The following is a 23,225-nucleotide window of genomic DNA, read 5'->3' as shown; positions in this document are numbered from 1 at the left end:
TACAACTTTCCCGAAGAATGTATACAGTTATTCTTGCAAATAAAATAGTTTGGTTACCAATTTTTTTGAAAATATGGACCACCCTAATTTTCATGTATTGAAAAGAGGGCCTTATTTTTAGGAACAACTTTGTAGAAGACCATATTAATCTAGAAAATTATTTAAAGGCGCTGAATGCATCTTTTCTCGTAAATCTGTTTCGTGGACCATTGTGCAATGTTTGGCGTGAGATAATAAAATCATAATAATATTTCGATACTAGAAATAATAAAAATTGAGAGGTTTAAAAGTAAAGGGGTGTAACAAAAACACACTATCGAGTAAATGGGGTTTTTATTCCCATTTTTTTTCATCCCCTGTTGGAGAAATTAAGCCACTGCGTCCAATAGGCTGAACTTTTGTGGCATGTCCCGTTTTGATGTTCGCATCTAGCCAACTAATTACCATGTGTCAAGTAATCAGCTACTGCGTCGTCTCCCAGTCAGGTGCAATGGAATTGATAAACTCCAAGACCTTCCCAGGTTTTGCAGACCAGATCTCACTGGGTTGCAAGCAACCACTATTTAGAAATCTTTGCCTGCGCGTGTATAAAGCACCACAATTGCAAAGCAGATGTTCCGAGGTTTCACGTTCCGTATTACAGAAACGACAGATATCACTCTGAATATGGCCAATATTTTTCAAGTGATACCTGCTCGGGCAGTGTCCAGTTACTAGGCCAGTGTATGGCTCTCTTTTTGAACTCTAAGAGCTTTTTGGTTTTATAAGCATTTGGTGTTATAAATCGTTTTGACTGATTGCAATTTTTGACGTCCATCCAATTGGATATCACCCTCTGCTCACCCCAGCGTTTCAGGTCCATTTTTATTGTACAGTTTGATATACCACAGAATGGTTCTGGGCCAGCAAACTGTAAATTTGAACCACTTTTAGCAAGCTCATCTGCCATTTCATTTCCTTCAATGCCACAGTGACCTGGAACCCAGTATAAGTTTACTGAATTCCCTTGGCACAGCCAGCGCAGTGAAAGAATGCATTCCCAGACAAGCAAATGTACTTCAAATTTGTAAGCGCACAATGCTTTTAGTGAAGCTTGACTATCTGAGAAAATACAAATATTTGCATATCTGTATTTTCTCTCAAGGCATTTGCGCATTTCAAAATAGCAAGAATCTCTGCTTGAAACACCGTAGGATAGTGTCCCATCGCCACTGAAATTTGTATTCCAGGGCCGTAGATTCCTGCTCCCGTTTTAATTTATTCCCATACAAAATGTATGGAGTTTCAAACTCGACCCAATTTTCTCCAATTTATTGTAAAAATCGTAAAAATAAATTTAAAAAAAATTCTGGAAGATTAAAATTTGAAGATTTTTTTTATATGCTCAGCTCAAAAACGACACCCCTTTGCGTCTGGGCTCCTTAATTATTACATTCATCATTACATTTAGATACAGCCTTTACTGTGTTACGATGCTGTAGGGGGTGAAAGTTGAGCCATTCGTTGTTGAATAAAATAGATTTATTCTGTACGCGCCCGAGGAAGATGAATCGTTCCCGATGGAGTGAATAAATGGAGTTTTGATAGCAGAATGAATCTACGAAAGTGGGTAAAGCTTTAAAACAGACGACTGAGTTTCCTACCTAGTGTATAATAGTTAAGTTCCATTCAAAATTAGATTTTTTATGGCTGTTTTTATTTTATTAATTTAAATATTTGAATTCCACGGTTACACGATTGATAGCTTTTTAACGATTGATTTGATTTTTCTTGAAATTGTTGGTACCTAATTTATTACCAACAAAATGTTTAATAAGGTATGACGAAGACTCACACTGAAAGCATGTGAGCAAATTCACCCAAGAGCGTTATATCCTATTTTGTTGTTTCTTCGCACATACAAGACGACCAGACCGGGGGCAACAAATCGATTTGATATAAATCCCAAAGATAATCGGATTTCCCACATCTTTACAAACGGATACACACAGTGCTGACCAAAGCGATAACATCAATGGACCATTGATCCATGTGGATGACTTTTTCCACAAACCAACACCCTACCGGCACAGTTCCATTGAGCAGATGATGGAAAACTACGACCAGATAGAAGCTATTTCAGTAGATTGACTAGCATACCGCAGGGTTCCAACGTGCAGCAGCCGATGGTGGTGGTCAGCTTCCGACTATCGAGCATTCTATTCCGAAAAACTTATTTGCGCTTCAAGTTATCGATATGTATACAACGATCTAGTCCTTCAGTACCACCGTTCATATCTCGAGTGAATAGAGTGCCGACCGGAGACCACCTGAGGCACAATGCTGCATGCTCTCTATGGCGCTGCTGGCAGTCATATTTTTACCCAAACGACCCGGCAGCTCTGCAATATCCGAGATGCTAGACATAATGTACGGTGATCCTGTTCATCTTTCAATTTTTGTGCGATTTCGATTACGATAGAGTCATCTGGGTTGCTTTTTGACCTATTTCTCCCCGTTTTCGGAGTGTCATCACTCTGGAGGTGACCACATCCTTTCGTTCGTTCCATGACGGTGGGAGTCCTATTCTTCCCTCTTGTTCTACATTCTTGTCACATCGTCACATCATAGTTCCCAGTAACTCCCATATACGAACAAAAGCTCACTGCTAGACGGAGGGCGGGCTTGTGGGTGGCACTGGAAGTGTTTTATGTGACACATGTATAGAGAAGAAAGATATCATGGGAAAGATGAGATCTGTGATAATTTACGACGCGATGGTTGACCTGAATATCCGTTTACGGTTGTGATGAAAAAGGGCCTCCACGGTCGAAAGAGACGACCGCTGATGGTTGCCCGACCTGGACGATGATTTATTGAGGGCTTTCCTTGTCTAAATGGATAAGAATTGATATCGAATTGCTGGGATACAGAACAATACGTCGTTTTTGAGTAATATGAATTACAACTGCAAGATTAATAGTCCGTTTGCGGTTTTGAGTCGTGTCGTGGTTTCGACTTTCCATTGGTGATCTATTGACTTGCAATCTATGCAACAATTAGCGACTAACTTTTTCATTATACAATCCTTGCTTTAAAGATTGGAATTTCTTTAGATATATTCTTTTGTAATAGTTTTTTTATGTCTTTATTTATAAGATTTTCAGCCCGAGGCTAGTTCATCTCAGATGTAATAGTTATTTTATTACGTACTTTCAGTCCTGAGAACCCATTATGGTGCAGAGGGCCGAATTGAAAGATCTTCATCTTTGGCGAGTGTGAGCCCGCCACCCTAAATTCCTTCCTTGATTTCCTTATTGAGGCTGCGCCACCGGTGGACCGGTGGACCGGCTACTGCAGCGATGTCATCCTGGAATCCAATCTAACGCTTGCTTGCAGATTTCGCCCCTGCCCCTATAGAGTGTGGCCGATCCACCTCCACTTTCGCTCTCGAAGTTCTGTCGCTATTGGCTTTCGATGACATCGACGTTGGAGCTCCACATAGGAGATCCAATGTTGATGCCACCATACATGCATTATATACCGAAGGCATCTATTGAAGAATACCTGCAGCTGTTGTGCAGATTGTTTTTACATACATTTCGTAAACTCGCAAAGGCAGCCCTTGCCTTCTTGATCCGTGTATCTATGTCTAAGGTCATGCCGCCATCGGCCGCCATTTGACTACCAAGATTTTGGGAGCTTTCAACATTCTCCACCGCTTGCCCAGCTACCGTAAAGCTGGAAGGATTAACCGTGTTTACATCTAACGATTTGGTGTGTTGATGGTAAGACCTGCCGCCGAGGAGTGATCTACAAGGTCATCGAGCTTACTCTGCATATCAGAGTGCCGTTGAGCTAGGAGAGCAACGCCATCCAGTTCGAAGTCATTTAGGTGCTCCATGGAAATGGAGCACCTAAATGACTTGATTTTGCTCATGATCAATCGCTCCTACCAGCATCTCGTCAATTACGATGAGAAACAATAGCGGTGATAGGATCCCTCCAGCAACGACCCGGGCGGATGAGATCGGACAAAACTTCGTTGTGCAGTACTCTGCACGAAAATGCCTTGTACTGTGCTTCAATGAGGCCGATGATTTTCTCAGGGACACCCTTGCGCCTGAGCGTGATTGAGCGAAAGCATTTTCATAAACATTGAACACCAGGTTGAGAGACTCTTGGAATTCATTGATTTGCTCCAGGATGTGACAATATGGTCCACATAGGATCGTCCGGCTGCGGCTTGGAATCGTGCAGGCTGCAATCGGAGAGTTGCGTCAATCTTCTCCTGAATGAGTTGGGTCATCATTTTTGTTGGTACTTTTGTCGGCCGGAAATGTCGCGGCTTGTGCTGATACTACGGGGTCAGCTTTAAGCATCTTAGCTGATATGTGATCCATCACTGGGGCACTGAGCGATTTGATGCTACGGGTGGCTGTTTCTATCTCCTGCAATAATGGAACTGCGATGTTGATATGGGCAATGCGTCGAACCCTTAGCGGATCATGCTGAAATGTTAGTGGTGTCAGTAGGTCGGCTCCAGAGGCACGTTCTATTCCATTTGGGAAATTTGTGCCATCTTAGTTGTGTAGTCGACACTTGAAAAAGGTTGTCAAAGTTCTCGAACCAGCGTTTCAACTGGTCGGCCGGATCAGTCACAAACATACCAGACGTGTCTTTCACGGGCATCGTAGTATTCATCTTAGTCTCACTAAGCCGACGTGAGACATCGTAGAGGAGACGAATGTCGTCGGCATTTGCAGCTTTCTTGCATTCGTCGGCTAGGGAGTCCGCCCACGCTCTTTTTTCCCGTCTACATGAAAACGCTCTACCTTCTCGAGAGCCGAATTGCGCGGATAGGCTACGATTTTGGCTCCTCGTGTTTTCGCTCACTCTATCGCGGCTTTGGCGTTCCTTCCTTCCTCTATCTTCCTCAGGGTGCTCTGTTATCCACTGCTTTTAGTGGATGCGTAGCTCACCCAAATTATTCTCGTCGGTGACGATGGAAGCATTCTGGATGGCGCTCCATTGCTTTTCTACGTTTCCACCTTCCGGAACTGCCGCAGCGCGGTTCTCTAGCTTCTCGACGAAGGACCTTTTCACCGCAGCGTCTTCTAGTCGGCGTGTGTTGATCCGGCGCCCAATTTTCTCCCCCTGTCAATGGATCCTAGCAATGCGCAGTCGGACTTCGCCGATCAGGAGATGATGGTCGGACGCAAGGTCGGTGCTACGTTTGTTCCGCACATCAAGAAGGCTCCGTCTGCATTTTCGGCTGATGCAGATGTGGTCGATTTGATTTTCCGTGACGCCATCACGGGAAACCCATGCCACTTTGTGCACTGGCCAATGAGGAAAGAGCGATCCGCCAATCACCATGTTGCCACAATACTCTACAAATAGGTCTCCGTTCTCGTTAACTTCTCAGAAAGCATGGCGTCCCATGACGTGCTCATAGTCCGAGTTGTCGGAATCAACCTTCGTGTGGAAGTGAATGGGCGACTTTTGGAATCACGACAGCATTCAGTAGACTGTAAAAGTTATCTTTTTCTTACATTTCGGCAGCATCAGTTGGCGTGCAACCTAGGATCATGATAAGGTTCTGAATTCATTCCATGTTTTGAGTCTAGCTATAATTATCCCCTACTTAATAGGTTGCTACTTCATGAGCGCAGCGTGGTCGCCAATGCCAAGTAAGAAACCAACTCTCGGAAACATTCTTGAAAATTAAAAATTCGGAAGGGTACCACGCAACGGAGCGTAGGCATCGAGGAGGGAAAACTTCCGAAGAAATAGTGAACGCAAGGCCTGACAGGAGAAGGCCCAGAAGTACCAGTAGAAGCAGAAGGACGCCAAGAAGCAGGCCCGTATCAGGAAAACGGCAACGAATCTTACAAATCCAGCGTCAACTCTCGCTCAGCTTCGTCTAGCGTGGAATCGAAGGTGCGAGTGCTAGGGGAGAAGAAGAAGAAGCGACACCAAAGTTATTATATATTGTAAGGTTGTCTTAGATGTCAAAGCTGGCAGAGCGGCCATTATTTTTTCACCGTGAGAAATTCTAAAAACAAATCCCCGCCTCCTCAAATTCCTTAGAAATTTCGCTTCCTTTCCTTTTCTCCACAAACTAAACGCCATGCTCAACCTTACAATATATAATAACCTTGAGTGACACTATAAGGAAGAGATGAGCAATGGAAGAAGGAAAGGGAGATCTCTATGCATCTAAGCAGTGTGCGTTCGAGCAGCGAAAGACGGAGTTGGAGCTGCAGATGCGCGCTGGGCAAGAAGAAGAGAGCAAAGGGCCGGAGGTGTCCAAAAAGAAGATGAAGCAGATTCAGCGGCTGCAGACGAACCAGGAGTCGTTCGAGATGCAGATGGTGGCCAAGGATAAGGAATGGGCGGAACTGTCGGCTCAAAAATCGAAATCGGCGCCGAAAGTAGTCGCGGGTACTTCAAAAGCGGGCCATTCTGGCAAAACTAACCGAAACACTTTGTGGAGTTTACGTCACCGTCGAATCTTATATATTATTAATACATAACGTTTCGGCCTACTCAACTTCAGCCATCATCAGATAATTTATGCATCAATCGATCACCACCAGTGTGGTTGCAATACAGTATCGAGTTTCCAATACAGTATCGAGTTTTAGTGTGTGTTTTCACAGAAAATAATCAACAATCGTAATGCACTCCCGTTCAAAAGTTTGGGGTCACCCCCTCAAAAACATGTCATTTTTTTAGGCCCATATCTCCGCCAATTTGCGTCCGATTTCAAAACCTTAGGTTTCATTCAAAAGATAATAAGTCAAAGAAACTTTGAACATGATTTAAAAGAAACTTTAAAAAAAAAAAAAATGTATGTAAACTTAACCCAAAATTGCCAAATTTTCTAAAAAATGAATATAAACTTACGGCAGTGTCGCTGAAAGTTGGGTCGACCAAATTTTAAGATGAGAGCGGTAATATGACCCATTTGCTATTAGCTTTCAACTGCTTTTTACAGAACTTAGCTAAAAAATCTAGAAAAAAAGTTATTAAGAAAATTAACTCTTCATGTCATCGACCAAAGGTTTGGGGTCACCCCTCAATATGATGTATCGGCCAAAAGTTTGGGGTCACTATCGTAAAATATGAAAAAGTGATTTGTTGATATCTTTGTCATCTTTCATTCAATTTTAATTCTTCTTGGCTTATTTGAAACAAAATGAATGATACTTACTGCATAGACATTGAACCACACATATTTGTTGAAATTTACATACTAAAACTTAACGTAAAGTTGCCTCATTTTTTGAAGCGTGGTAAAATGTGTTAACTTAACATAACATTTTTATATACAAAAATCGTTAAATACGTTAAGTTGAAGACATCAAACGTAAATTTAATAATTAAAATTGAACTATAGATGACGAAGATATCACCAAATCACTTTTCCATGTTTTACGAAAGTGACCCCAAACTTTTAGCCGATACATCATATTGAGGGGTGACCCCAAACTTTTGGTCGATGACATCGAGGATTAATTTACTTAATAACTTTTTTTTCTAGATTTTTTAGCTAAGTTCTGTAAAAAGCAGTTGAAAGCTAATAGAAAATGGGTCATATTACCGCTCTCATCTTAAAATTTGGTCGACCCAACTTCCAGCGATACTGCCGTAAGTTTATATTCATTTTTTAGAAAATTTGGCAACTTTGGGTTAAGTTTACATACAATTTTTTTGAAAAAGTTTCTTTTAAATCATGTTCAAAGTTTCTTTGACTTATTATCTTTTGAATGAAACCTAGGGTTTTGAAATCGGACGCAAATTGGCGGAGATATGGGCCTAAAAAAATGACAAGTTTTTGAGGGGGTGACCCCAAACTTTTGAACGGGAGTGTATATATACTAACCGAAACACGTTGAAGCTGAGCTTGGCGAACGTGACGAAGCTAGAGCAAAACTTCGAAAGTTCCGAGGAGGACGATAATTCCGAAGATTCGGAGCTGCAGAGCCATAATTCGATCTCGTCGATGGAGCGTAAAGGGAGACTGAAGACGTACAAGAACGTGGAAAGTGTCAGCCAAAACGGGTGGGGCATCAGCAGACAGGATCGCCAAAGACTCAGCTGAAAAACTAATGTGAATTCAGGAAGCTCTGAATGGCAATGCCCTCGAACTGGTGTCTGGAGAATTACTACTTCCCGAATCCATCCCACAGTTCATCGAGAAACTGCGCCGACGCTTCGGCCGCCCGGAACAACTGCTTTAATTCTATTCGGAAACGCAGTGGAACAACTGTGCGGCCATCTAGAAGCAGCGGATCTACGACTATATCTCGTCAACCCGCTGCTGATAATGTCGCTATTCACCCAGCTGCCGAATCGGGAAAAGCGTGATAGTGGGTCCATTACCGGCGAGGTCGAGGGGAAACAACATTGCGGACGCTGTCGGATTTCCTTACCGACATCGTCGCAGACATTCGCGAAGTTAACGTTGACGTAGAATTGGTGGACTTCAATCCACCGCCGTCGTCCGTAGCAGTCCCAATATGGAAAGAAGAGGCCCAATAATGCTGGACTGTAGTGTCATTGCAAAGCCAGCAGTTCGACCGACAACGCGACAAAGCAAAGAGTGGTAGCGGAAACCGTACAAGATGTGCCAATCCACGGACCATTGTCTGCGGCACCGAGTGGATTTCAAAGAGGTACGTTGAGCACTTGAAGCTGGTGACGCGCGAGAAGTTGTCTCGCGCGAAGCACGATACTCGACGGGAAATACGACGAGAGTGGAGGATTCCCAAAAAAAATGAGCCGTTGGGCGTCGAGAGCAGGCGCTGTAGCCGGCGTTTAGATGTTGTTGCAGACAGTGCACACGGTGGACAAGTTGATGCTACCGCATCGAATGTTGGATACGGAGGAGCTTGCAGCACAGCACAAATACGTGCTAAAGCTGCCCATCAAGTCATACGACGAACAACCGCAGTTGCTGATTCCGTTGAACAACATCCATGCGTTTGTGCCGATAGAAGCTATGGTGGGTACGCCAATGGAACCGATTGCGGTTAGCAATAAACTGGGATACAACCTCGGCGGTGGCCGGTAGCTATCTCGGCTACCACCGGCAGATAACAAACGAGAATCTGCCGCCCGAGCTACTCACGAGCCACTATGCGTTGAAAGAATCGGTGGTGGCAATTCCGCGGGGATTCGTAGAGAAGAAACGGGACTAGAAAATACGAGAGCGAACCACTCAAATCGTTGGTGGTTGGCCATGGAATCGGATTGCTGTCGAAAGCTCGTGCACAAGAAGTTATAACGTTTCCTCATCCGGACAGATCCGGAAGAACCATCGCGAACATGGCGGTTCTCGTACCGAACGCAGAAAGTAAGGTTCAACAACAAAATAAGCGCGTTCAAAATCCGAAACGAGATGATCAACTCGCTGGGAGCTCTATGGAACCTAGAAGAGTAACGAAGTAATTGGCGCAATTTCAAAAGAACTGCTCTTTACAGATGTTTTAAACTAATATTAACAACTCCAAATGCCTGCATGGTAGTGATTGGTTTTCCAATTCCCTTTAAGAATGCATTAGAAAAGTCGAAATCTTTTGTTCTCCTCTAAGGAGTGTATCGTAAAGTAGTTGAAAATGTTTACAATAGCCTCAAAAATAGTTTAATACAACTTTTAAGTAATTTTATTTTTGGAGATACTGTATAAATCCTTGAAAAAAGAAATGGCTTTAATGATTTTCTAAAAATTTTCTTTTATCTGGGTTTTTAACCTAGATTACTGAACACATGTTATTAAATTTTTGCACACCATCTAAAAAATTGAAATTGCGTAGAAAGTTCGATAATGTTCGAAAATTGTTAACTTTTTAGTGCAAATATAATAAGCTCCAGAATCCTCATGATTTAGGCAAATTATTTTTTTCGAGAAAAATCTCCACTGCATTTAAGCTCAATTCTTTAAAATGAAAAAAGGCCATTTTTAAGGAACCCCTTTTTTCTATGCTCCTCCAAATCATGTTTACGCAAATATAAAATACATAAAATAAAAAAAATCGCATTTTTTAAATAGTGTATGTTTTTTAATTTATGGAGTTAGAACAAAATAGTTATTTATGCAACAAGTTGCAAAATGATGATTTTTTCAGCAAAAGTTGTACATTTATCCAACGAGGCTTGCCGAGTTGGATAAATACGACGAGTGCTGAAAAAATCGAGTTTTGCAACGCGTTGCATACAACATTTTTTGCAATTACGAAAAATACTCGCTCCGGATAATCTATATAGCTACACATACATGAAATCAAGAGGTACCACGTAGGAGCATCCATGCGCACCGGCGCAGTTTTTTGTTCGATCAGGTAGGCTATGGTGTTGAAGGTGCCACACATTTTCAAGCTCCGTCGTCGTCGTCGTCAATCAGCAACATAAGAAGGAGCAAAAGTAGCTTCAGCTGCTGCTTCTGCACCTGATCGACGGTCTGAATCGAATCGTTAATAGTCCTGATTTGGATTCGAGCTGCTAATTGGATGTAGGAGCAACAGGTTTATCTACGGATATCGCGGTAGTGGGCAAAATGTATGTGATGGCAAAAGTGCCGAAAAGTGCTACTTTTCAGCACTCTTAAGAGTGCCGAAAAGTAGTACTTTTCGGCACCTTTGCTTTAGTGGAGAAAAGTAGGCCGTTTTATCGTTGCAACCGCGAGTGAAAAGTACCCAGTTAACCAATAAGCAGTTAAAACGGCATTTATTCAGCACTATATGCGCCTTTACAGCAGGTCATAAAATGCTAATCTGCCGTATATGCGCCATAAGTGCTACTTAAATGCAGGGTTTGGCCCGATATACGGCTGAATAAATGCTTATATCTCCTATCCCCCAAAATGTCAAAAGAGCAAAAATATTTACCCTGCGCATTTCCCCCAATTCGTTGTCTGCCTTGCTCTTCTAAATTTTTCTCTCTCTCCTGTTCAACTTTTGAAGCTAGTACACGTTCTGGATATGCAGTTGTTTATTTTTTTGCTGATTTCGCCGAAATTGGGATTCGATCGCTTGACGCACGGGTTGATGATGTTGCTGAACCGCGCTACAGGATAAGCTATTGACGATCAGATAATGTGCGATGATTTTTAGGTTTATTTAAGGCTTGAACATCACACCGGAAATTTTTTTGCTTTGTTTTGTGGTTCTAGCATGCTGGGAAATCAATAATAGGAAACGAGCCACGGGAAATTTGGCTAGAAACAATCTGTTCTCCCATTGATTTACCTCATTGCTGACGAATTGATTTACTCCATTGATAATAAATAAAATGACATCCAAATGATAGCAGTTGTTATTGTCGAGATTGATAAATTAGAAAGTTTAAATGTGTTGTTCTTTCAGCATCCCTTAGCAGTTCTATGGCAAAAAAGTAGCAGTTGTGATGCTTGTTAACCAAAAATTATCATGCATTTGAAATGCTACGCAATAGCTGTCACATTTTCAGCAGCATTTCAATTGCTAATTTAGAGCAGTTTAGCAGTCAAACTGCTATAATATGACAGTAAGCAAGTAGAGTGCAGTTATAAATCTGATATACGACTTATTTAAATGCTTATTGGTTATCTGGGTAGGGTAATAAGCAACGTAATTGCAAAAAATAAAATTTTATAACCTTTTAAGATATTAAAAGCAGAACTTCAAAGTTTTACAAAAAAAATAGACGTTTTTTGGAGTGGACCATTTTGTAGATATAGAAGATTTTTCTATCGAAAATATGAATTTTGAAAGTCGGTGTTGAGTGATATATATGTTATGTGTACATAACTGTTAACAAGCATCAATATTTTCCAGATTTTTTATAGTACAAATTTTATTAGCTACAGATTTTTGAAATTTTGAAAAATCTTAACGAAATTGCATTTTGTGCAAATTTTTATTTTGTGAGGTGTATTCATTTAACCATATTTTCAATAATACTAAACATTTTCCAATTTTTTCCAAGCCGTTCTAAACTTAACTATATTGTGAAGATTTCATAAAAGAACCGAAATGAAAACACCAACCCAGCTTCGAGATAGAGAATCCTGAACATTTTCAACTGCTTTCCAATACACTCCTTATATAGATTCATGTCAAAAGGTTACGCGAGATTTGGCTTAGCAATCTTAATTCCCAAAGTTTACTCTGGCAGTTTAACAAATAGGGAGGAAATGTGATGAGAAGCAACTGATTGTTATATGTTTTCCAATAGCATCCGGAGAATCTGCAGGCACTCACGAAGATACTCTATGTCAAAAGAAGCTCTTGGTCCGACTGATAGTCGAACCCAGATATCCTCAGCATGACCTTGCTCAATACCCGCGCGTTTACCGCTTCAACTTTGTTGAGCCTTGATATTCATCATTATTAATGGAAACAGTACTTGTCCTTCTTAAAAAAAACTAAAAATCATCCTTTTTTCTCTTCCCAGGCTCTGTACACGGCATTGTATCGTTCACGCGAAGCTGTCATCATAACCGATGATTCTCTGCGGGCACAGTACGCCAACCGAGCGAGTGAAAAGGTTTTAAATATGAAACTGGTAGGTATTCAGCAGAAGCTTTATCCTTGCCATTTTATTCAATTAAAATATGTATTCCCCATCCTTGCACGCAGGACGAAATCGTAGGCAGATCTCTCAACGACCTGGTGACGGCCGATATTAGCAACATTTTATCTCACACCACTAGACATAAGGACTACGAAGGTTTCATCAGCACCCGGCGAAAATCACAGGAAACCCTACACATACACGTGCGAGCCGTACCCGTGTCCTGCATCGGAAGGTATGTGGATTTATTATCGATTATTGTTTTCGAGTTTATTTGAAGGTATTTTGTTAGATCTACCAATTTGATAAGACTTTTTGATTCTGATTTTCTGATTGAAATCTCTTCCGTCACAGAAGCCCCACGCATCTAGTTTTAATTTTGGAGCAAACGAGCGGTACCACCTTATCGGCCCTGGCCAGTGACGCCCTGCAAGCTCTACCGCATGGCAAAGAGGTGGCTCGCGGGTCGTTGCACTCCATCCGGCGGGGTAGCTTCGATGTGCGTTCCATCGCATCGGACGGACTGCGGCGTACCAGTTTGGCCAAACTGTCCCAGCTTCCGTTGGAGGCCCCCATCACCAAGGTCCTTAGCTTGCTGGCACAGGTTCAGGAGAATTGTTCCTCCGATGAAGCCAAACTGCTGGACAGGGTGATGGAGTTCCTCAAACGGGAGGGACTCTACAGCCCCCAGATGAAGGAAATTCGAACCGAGGACCCGGTGGCAACGGATCTGATAGGCGCTTTGCTCACGGTAAGGTGCCATGAATTTCCGTTTCCTATTTCTCTCAAACCAAAATTTAATGACACGAGCAGCAAGGACCCACCAATATTCTGTCGTCGCGAAGGAGTTCGAACGATTCCATCATCCGGGGTGGTGGTCGACCCTCCACCGGTAGCATCGTGTTCAACAAAACCCGAGAATCTTCACAACTATCCGAGCTGCTCAACAGTGCCCTCAGCTGGGACTTTGAAATCTTCAAGCTGGAAGAACTTACGGAGAAGCGTCCCCTGGTGTGCTTAGGTATGCAAACGCTAAAGCGAGACCATCATCATCATCATAATCAATTTGCATTTCCCGTCCCCTTACTTGACAGGTTTGGAGCTGTTCCGGAGGTTTGATGTGTACAACACCTTTTGCTGTGATGAGGTGACATTCAAGCTGTGGCTTATCGAGATAGAGAAGAAGTACCACTCGGACAATACATATCACAACAGCACCCACGCGGCGGATGTAATGCAGGTAAGCGGAAGGAAATGGATTGGGATGGGTGGGGATATGGGCGATTGTGTTCTGTGTCCTTGGGTGGCAGCCTCAGTGAGGAATAATTGGAATTCTGAGAAAGGGTCTGTCTGGCGTGTTTTGAGAATATGTAGATTTGGTTAAAGACTTTTCATTCTGTCCAAACAATAGGATGATGAATGAAAATAGACATGATCAAGGATTAACGCTTTCACAGTAGTGTTTACTGAAACACGATGAGAAAGTGCAATGATAAACAATAATATATGAGTTTGAATTGCCTTTGAAAACAGGAATGGATGAACCAAAAAGGTTACAAAACTTCAACTAAAACAGTAGAAAAAATACTCATAAAAAAATACTCAATAAAATACTCAAATATTCGTGGGAAAGTGATCATATCTCATTTAGTGTGCGGTGTCGCAATGAGCTCAACCGGGACTCAATAATTGTTAATTGTCAAATTATCGTGATGTAAGTAATATAAAATAGCGATAGAACGTTTTCCTGGATAGCTAACCAGCATATTGTAAGAGAATTTATTAACAAACGGAAACTTAATTGGAAAAATTACAAACTTTTAACAGAAAACCATATTTTTCTTCTTAAAAAAATATAACTCATTTGTTGGAGTGAAATCATGTCTTCGAAGATTTTTGATGATGATTGACAGCCTTTCAAAAATATACACTTAGAGTAATATTTATCGCAGATCTATGTTAGATTTCATATATATATATATATATATATATATATATATATATATATATATATATATATATATATATATATATATATATATATATATATATATATATATATATATATATATATATATATATATATATATATATATATATATATATATATATATATATAAAAATGCAGTGGCATACGTGGGACCGCGCATAACTTGCGAACGGGTGGTCCGATTTGGGTCGTCTTAGTTTTGTTCTGTTAGTTTTCACCCAAGGAAGGTTTATGAGGCAAAAAACATGGGAAAATAGAGAATTTTTGAAAATCGGGTTTTCATACATTTTGAACGGGGACTTGGGCTTGGCAAGGGACTTGAAACGTCAAAAAACGCATTAGGCAAGACAAAGTTTGCCGGGTACAGCTAGTTTCATATAATTTCATATTTTTTAAACCTTATCCTTCGAATTTTTTAATTATTTTTCTGTAGACATTGCTTTTATTTTTTCTTGATTTTTTTTTCATCGTTTTTTAAAACGGGCAAAAACACAATTTTTAGAATAAGTGAAAAAAATCGTGTTTAGTACTGTTCCTTTGAATTCCACTAAGAATTTGCATCCTTTGACAGATACGTATTTCGACCTTAACTGTGAGGTCGTCATCATCAATTTTTAGAATGTTTATATCATTAATAGATTCTCCTTTCAAGTTCCAATGACAAACTATGCATTTTTTCCAGCATCTAACCACACTTAAATTACAACAAATTTAAAAAAATAAATAATAAAAAAGTGGACCTTGTTAAATATTATTAGAGGTGAAAACTCATATACCTATCTGAGAAATAATTGATCCTTTCTTTCGATGAAAACTTTAAAACAGTACAAAAATATCGAATAATATTTCACAAGGTCCCACACAAAATTGCAATTATATGAAATCTAGCATAGATCTGCGATGAATATTACTGTCAGTGTTTTTTTTCTAAGAATCCTTCAAATATCCTCTTCGAAGAGGAGACATAATTTCACTTCAACAAAACGTTTTTAGGTTATATTTGTTTTTGAAAAAGAAAATTAGATATGTGTCGTCGGCCCCGTACACTATCACTGACACAACGGACAACAAAGGTAACACTCAAATTTTCTTTTGACGATAAGTTTTCACCGACTGGAGCGGGAATCGAACTCACAGCTCGAGGCCTGAACGCCTAACGCTGGGAACCTCACGGTCACGAATTACACAAATGACGAATGCAGTTGCGGCCGTGGTCTCTTCGAAGATTTTTGGGTAAAAGAGTGCAACCTTCTACTCATCTCTTCATCTATCCATTTGTACTGCCAGCTGATCAAGGGCTCCTAACGGACCTATAAAAAAAATAAGGCAAATATGACACTCGCTTAGCCAAAGAGTGCGTTTTCTCACTGCCTGAAATCGAGCAATGGGGAGGGAACCCAAGCTATGGCGCATTTCATCCATTCGGATTCGTTGATCGAACAGCCTCCAAAGAGCTTAGAGTGTTCATAAAAATGGTGTACTCCTCAAGTGGAAGAGTGCTGATGTAGTCTAAGGTGTAATAATGGCACAAATTTCCCAAATGTTGGAGAACGTGCCTCTGGAGCCGACTTACTGATAAGGTGTAATATATAGCCGTTAGCTCAGCAACACATATAGAACAGGGATTTTAAAGCATGAAGGTACCGTAGCACTATGAAAAACGTTGTAGACACCAAAGCCAGTTTCTGAAGGGATGAGCGAGAGTAGTGAGTAGCGCGGCTGTGCCTGTGATTCTACGGAAGATTTCAACCGTTTTTCAACCCGTTAAAAGCTCTCTGCATAACCAGACCCATTCTTTGATGTCGCGAAGCCTCTGACATTCGGAATCTTGGCCACTGGACAACTGTATCTCCCTTCCGAGGCTATTTTCTGGAATCGTATTTGTGCCAATTTGAGACGATTGTTTGCCAGACATTGTGAAGTTCATTTGAAGTGTCAAACAGTCAAGTACTCACGGCGTATTCATTTGCTTCTGTCGTCGTATCAAAGCGCTTCTCAACACAATGGTCAAAGGCAAAACAAACATATCGGTGCCGCTGGGAAGAAACAATGATGGGAACAACGTGAAACGATCCAGAGACGACCTCGACAAATCTGAAGATGATCAAATTGACGACTTGAATGATCTCTTCGCTCGGATGCAGAGTATGTTCCAAACCACCAATGGGAAAATAGATGTGTGCAAGGCGGACCTTCAAACGGAGATTTCGACGCTGCGAGATGATGTTCAGCAGTTCAAAGCGGAATGCACGTCTAATATCAACAAACTCTCAGATTCATTGACTAGAGTGCGTGCTAATATCCATCAAACCAACGAAAGGATTAGTGCTGCTGAGAAGTCGAATGATTTGATATTGGCTGGTGTTCCATACGTTCCTAACGAGGACGTGGATACAATCGTTCAAAGAGTTTCAGCTGCACTTGGATACTCTGAACATACTATTCCACTGACGTTTTCGAAGCGATTAGCCAAACTACCTATCGCAAATGGTGCTACTAGGTGCTACTCCACCGATAGCCATACAGTTCGCTTTCAAATTGGCTAGGGATGACTTCTACCGACGATATTTCACAGTGCGCAACTTGTCGTTGATTCACATTGGGTTCAACGTCGACAAACGCATATATGTGAATGAAAATTTGACGGACCAAGCATGGCGAATCAAAGGGAAAGCAATCAACTTGAGACGTACCGGGAAGCTGCATGCCGTTTTCACCAAAGACGGCAGCGTATTCATCAAGCCTACGCCGGAGGATGATGCCGTTCTAGTTCGTTCGATAGATGAGTTGGAATCTTTTACCCCTTCCTCTTAAATACTCATGTCCTTCCCGTTGTCCCTTGCATCTTTTCCTCTTTTTTCCGTGTCTCCATCCATGCCTAAAAGTTACAATATGAAATAACCTTTCCTATTAGTTTTTGCATATTCCTGCCAAGTAAGTCCTTGTTTCCGATCCTTGAGTTTTCCATCTTATCTTCCTTCCTAAAAGTAAGACTGTTTTTGGACCGCAACGTTCCTGATCATGCTGCTGTTGTTGCTGGATGCTGCTTGGTGCTGGTGCTGGATGCTGCTGTTGGTGATGCTTATGTTAAGATAAGATATTGAGTCCGATCTTCGGTAGATTCACTACAAAAATGATCTTCGATAAATGATGAATGAACTTTTGGATGATTGTGAAATTATTCATTACTCATTGCTTAATTTAATAGTTGATTTCCTTGGGTTGGGCTGTTTAGAGTGTTCGTGCTGTTTGAAGCTGTTGTTACTCTATCACGATGTCGGGTGAGAATTTCAGTAATGCCTCTACAAATGTGTGTATTCCACGTGTTGTAATGAGCTGTGCATTGGACTCTAAATATCTAAATGTTTGCCATGTAAATATTCAAAGCCTTTGTGCGCGCCAGCTAAGTAAATTTGAAGAATTTAAATTGTGCTTCCACAATAGTGCTATCGACATAATCTGTTTAAGTGAAACCTGGCTTACTGATAATATTCCTGATTCCCTCATAGAAATTGAAAGGTACAACATGGTTAGAAATGATCGCATCTATAGCCGTGGAAGTGGTGTCTGTATATATTATAAAAGTTTTATAAAATGTAGATTGCTCTCTGCTTCAGAAATAATCATTGGAGATGGTGATACGTGTCGAACTGAGTTTATTTTTGTCGAAATTATGCATCATTCCAATAAATTCCTGCTTGGTGTTTGCTACAATCCTCCAGGAACTGATTGTTCAGGAGTCATGTTCAATAAACTTGCTGATTTATCTTTGCAATATGAAAATGTTTTACTGTTAGGCGATTTCAATACAAATTGGAACAAAACAGACAGTAAAACAGAACAGTTGAAAAGTTGCCTTGAATACTATGGCTTGAAATGCTTGAATTCATTAAACACACATTATTTCAATGGAGGTAGCTCATTGATAGATCTTGTTTTAACAAATAACTCCGAGTTTGTGTTGAACTTAAATCAAGTCTCTGCACCTGCGTTTTCGAAACATGATGTACTCTTCTGCACCATCAATGTTAACAAAGTTGAAGAAGAAGTTAATGGTGTATATCGTGACTATAGTAGAATAAACGTACCTCGTCTTGTTGAAGCTTTCGATAGTATAAACTGGAACCTTCTGTACACTATAAACGATACTGATTTGGCTTTGAACTTTTTTAATATTCAGCTCATAAGGCTATTTAATGAATTCGTTCCCGTTCGCACCTTCAAACCAAAAAAGAATCCTTGGTTTAATCATGAAATAGCTAGTGCAATAGTAGAACGCAATATTGCTTATCGTCTTTGGATTGCTGATAGAACTGCTTTCAACCATAACCAATTTAAACGAATGCGTAATAAAGTTACTAGTTTGATAAATAATGCTAAAACTAGATATGTATCAAACAATTTTACTGCGTCTAACTCTAGTAAAGATCTGTGGAAAAGAATTAAAAATTTGAATATTACCAAACCTTCTGACTGCTCTAATAAATTTGATAATATAGACTGTTTCAGAAATTATAAATACACTTTGTTTAGTAAATTAAATGAACTGTTATAATGATTTTTACCTACTTCTTTCAGAGTATAGCATATTGTACTCCATATTTTTATATTTCCTTTCAATTGTCTTGATATTTTAAAGAACAGTCGAGTTCTCTAGCAAATTACTAAATTTTTCAAATTTGCATTTGCACAAAGGTGTTTTTTAATGATTTCAACATTATTAATCACTAAATACCAAAAATTATCTAAATTTTTATCACATTCGCATTCTCAACAAGTTGTCTAAGGAATGCCTTGATCAAAATTTGGAAAAAATCGATAAAGGCATTTCCACAACATTTTTTCGGAGATCAAGTTTCTCATTTTTTAAGGTTTTCTACGGAACATAAGAACTACCACACAGTTTCTTAGCTGTCCTGAACGCATTTAATTTAAACAAACTTATTTTTTCAGCTCATTCGATCCTTCAGATGGCAAAGCTTGTCATACCATAAAAACCAATGCAGTAAGCAGTAATTAAGACATTCGTTTGCTTAACGTTTGTTCCTACTGGAGTTGTTAAGAAATTGGAAACAAAAATTTTTGTTTTGAGAAGGCCCGTAATGGTGGTTCTTGATCAAATATTCCAGTAAAAATTACTCTTACCAATCGAGAAATATCTTTTATTATCGATACAGCAATTTCTATTGTGTTTGGAAATTAAATATTTTATCTCTGAGATTTTTTTCTTTTCTACTATGCTTCATTTTTTGACCACTTTGTGCAACTTCAAATTTCGATCATCTTGTTTACAGAGCCCTATTTTTCAAATCTTACCAGAAACATCATCAAAATTGGTATTATTTGCTTCGTTGGCATGTTTACTTTTCTAGCTAGAAGAAACTTTTTTGGATAATGTGCTCAAATTGAAATGGCAGGTTATCGTTAGTGTATTTATAATTTCTGAAACAGTCTATAATAGTGACGAAATCAATGATTATTTTTGTTCCAACTTTACCTCTGATGAGGAACTACTTCCGGTGCCACCTAGCAACGAGTATGGTTTTAAATTTTCAGAAATTTTACATGATGATATCATTATAGCAATCAATTCTATTAAATCTAATGCAATTGGTTTAGATGAAATACCTTTGCGGTTTGTAAAGCTCTTGTTTCCCTCTATTTGCCCGATGATACATTATATTTTCAATTTAATTATATCTACTTCTAAATTTCCGCAAGCATGGAAGACTTCTAAAGTAATCCCAATAAAAAAGAAAGCTAAAACTTTAAGCTTGGATAATCTCCGCCCAATTAGCATTTTGTGCGCAATATCCAAAATATTCGAAAGAATTCTAAAAAACCAAATCCAAGCTCATATTGAAAGTTTTGGCCTTTTGCATCCTTTCCAGTCAGGTTTTCGTAAACAGCATAGCACAACTTCTGCATTCCTTAAAGTACACAATGACATTCATTCGGCTATTGACAAAAAAGGTGTTGCGTTTCTTTTTCTTATCGATTTTTCTAAAGCTTTCGATAGAGTGTCACATACAAAGCTCCTTAAGAAATTGTCTTCACAGTTTTTATTTTCTCGTTCAGCGGTAAATCTTATGCAATCATATTTAACAAATCGAAGCCAAACGGTTTTTGCGGACGGAGTGTATTCTAAAACATCTCCTATTATGTCTGGAGTACCACAAGGTTCTATCCTTGGTCCCCTATTGTTCTCGTGCTTTATTAATGACTTACCAAACGCGTTGAAGTATTGTCAGATACACATGTTTGCCGATGATGTGCAATTATATTTTACTTTAGATAAAGGTAATATTTCATGGATGTCCCGGTTGATTAGTGCTGATTTAGCAAATGTCATGAGTTGGGCGAACAAAAACTTGTTACCAATTAATGCCTCCAAAACCAAAGTAATGTTCATATCCAGACATACCCACATTGACTCTCTACCAATATTTTATTTGGGCGATGATAAATTAGAATACGTTGATAAGGTTTCCAATTTAGGCTTCATAATTCAGAATAATCTGGAATGGGACAGTCACGTTAATAACATGTGTGGAAAAATTTATGGTGGTTTGCGATTACTGAAATTATCTTCAAATATGCTGCCTACTAATGTTAAGTTGCAACTGTTCAAATCATTATTACTACCCCACTTGATATACGGTGATGTATTTCTTTTGAATGCTTCCGCCAGAGCAATTGATAGGCTTAGAATTGCACTTAACTGTTGTGTTCGTTATGTTTTTAACTTGTCAAGATTTTCAAGTGTATCTCATCTGCAATTCAAATTAATTGGATGTCCATTCCACGAATTTCTTAAGATGCGATCATGTTTAACCCTATTCAAGATAATTAGATTTTCAACTCCACAATATCTGCACCAAACCCTTAATCCTTTTCAAAGCCTTCGTATCAGAAACTTCATAACACCCTCGCACAATACAGCACACTATGCAAATACGCTATTTGTAAGAGGCATAATTTACTGGAATCTTCTACCAAACGAAATAAAAAACCTTAATTCTTTTAGTAGCTTTCATCAAGAATGCGTTAAATGGTTTAGCAGGGGAAATCAACATTAGTGAATATCTAATCAGAAATGTAGAAATGTAAGATAAGTTGTTATTTTTCTTGATCGTGACTAATTGTAGCGCTTTAAAAGGAATGATCCTTAAGCTACATTGATTTGATATGGAAATAAATAAATAAATAAAATAAAGTCAGGCAAATTAAAAGTTAAGCATTGAAAAAATGAGCAGAAGAAGTACCCCCAGTTGTAGGCAGCCTGCATACGACATGTTTGTAGGAATTGTTGCTCCAGAAATTTTTTAAGAAGTTCATTCAGGGATTCTTCTAGGAGTTCTACCGGGGTTTACATCAAAATATCCGGGATTTTTTTCAGGCATTGTTCCGGGAATTACTTACTCCCAAAGAGATCAACTTCTTAAGTGCTTCAGAGACTTTTTCGGGGATAGATCTAGAAGTTTCTCTAATAGCTTCTCCAAAGAATCACCTGAGACTTGCTGCAGAAGTTACTCTAGTAGGTTCTTCAGCGACTACTCCAGGAGTGTTTATAGGGATTACTCAAAAAGTTCTTCCAGGATTTCCTCTAGGAATTTCTGAGTATATCATCCGGTGCTTCTTCCAGGAGTTCCCGAGAATATTTAAGAAGTCTCGCCAGGATTTGACTAGGAGTTTCCCCCTATAAAAATAATTGTCGGCCCTCTGCACCACAATTAATGGGAGCCTGGACAGAAAGTGAGTAAGTCCTCTCATAAATTATTTTCAGAGCTCGATCACAAAATTCTCTTTGGGTTTCTCGGGAAATCTTCTGAATTATTTCCGGGATTTCTTGCTGAAGTTCATTTCTTCTAACAATGCTTCTGGAACTCCTTCCGCAGTTTCTTGAAGTTTTCTTCTCGAAGTAAGTGCTGACGTAATTTTTGGTTATCTCAGACCCCAACCTCGTAGGCCTTTGTCCATACAAAATTTCCTACCCCGCTAAGAGTCTACGTAGTTTATAGACAGGCCCGTATTTCTGGGAAATATTTCCGTAGTTCCTCCGCAAAATCCCCTCAGTCTTCGTTCTAAAGTTCCTTCTGGAGTTTCATTCGAAGTTTTGCCGACAATTCCACCAGCAGTTTCTCCGGGAATTTCATCCGAAGATCCAAATAAATTTCACTATATTTTTTTACAAAATAGGGTCTGGGACCATTTGGGCAGGAGCACCTATTTTGGGCACTTGCTGCTATAACTCAGTCAATTTCAAACCGATTGACTTGAATTTTTAAACATGGCTAAATACTGTGCTTATCTGATCGTGTTTCAAAAATCAAGTCAATCGGTTTAAAATTGACTGAGTTATAGCAGCAAGTGCCCAAAATAGGTGCTCCTGCCCAAATGGTTCCAGACCCTACCTCCGGAAATTCCCCTAGATTCCTAGAAGTTAAACTGAAATTTTCTAATAGAGTTCTTCCGAAAATTTCTGCAGTTGTTCCTCCAGGAACTCTGTCCGTAGTTATTGCGGGATTTTTTTAAGCTTTTTGAGGAGTTCTTTAAGATGTTTGGTAAGGCGCTCCTTTAAAATATCCTCTGGGATTTTTTTTCCCAAAGTTCTATTCGCATCTCCTCTGGAAACTTGAGAAACTCATGTTCCTCCAAGTTTTTCTATTAAGTTTTGTGTTAGAGTTCCAGCGGG

At 39.7% G+C, this 23,225-nt stretch overlaps 1 protein-coding gene across 13 annotated transcripts in view; it reads left to right on the top strand.

The window, feature by feature from the left end:
- LOC109422492 (high affinity cAMP-specific and IBMX-insensitive 3',5'-cyclic phosphodiesterase 8) overlaps nucleotides 1-23,225 on the top strand; it is an 871,092-nt gene that overhangs the window by 828,225 nt on the left and 19,642 nt on the right. For 12 of the 13 annotated variants that reach the window (XM_062852969.1, XM_062852968.1, XM_029869226.2 and 9 more), the window contains 5 exons: nucleotides 12,421-12,531; nucleotides 12,606-12,775; nucleotides 12,895-13,291; nucleotides 13,354-13,561; nucleotides 13,635-13,780. In XM_062852969.1, coding sequence (XP_062708953.1) covers nucleotides 12,421-12,531; nucleotides 12,606-12,775; nucleotides 12,895-13,291; nucleotides 13,354-13,561; nucleotides 13,635-13,780 — 1,032 coding nt within the window. The remainder of the gene's footprint in view (nucleotides 1-12,420; nucleotides 12,532-12,605; nucleotides 12,776-12,894; nucleotides 13,292-13,353; nucleotides 13,562-13,634; nucleotides 13,781-23,225) is intronic. The other variant, XM_062852970.1, reaches the window with a different exon arrangement.

The sequence above is a fragment of the Aedes albopictus genome, chromosome 2 (assembly GCF_035046485.1).
Source record: "Aedes albopictus strain Foshan chromosome 2, AalbF5, whole genome shotgun sequence".
Classification (NCBI taxonomy): Eukaryota; Metazoa; Arthropoda; class Insecta; order Diptera; family Culicidae; genus Aedes; species Aedes albopictus.
Note: the sequence above shows the minus strand (reverse complement) of the source record. Positions and strands in the feature narration are given on the sequence as shown.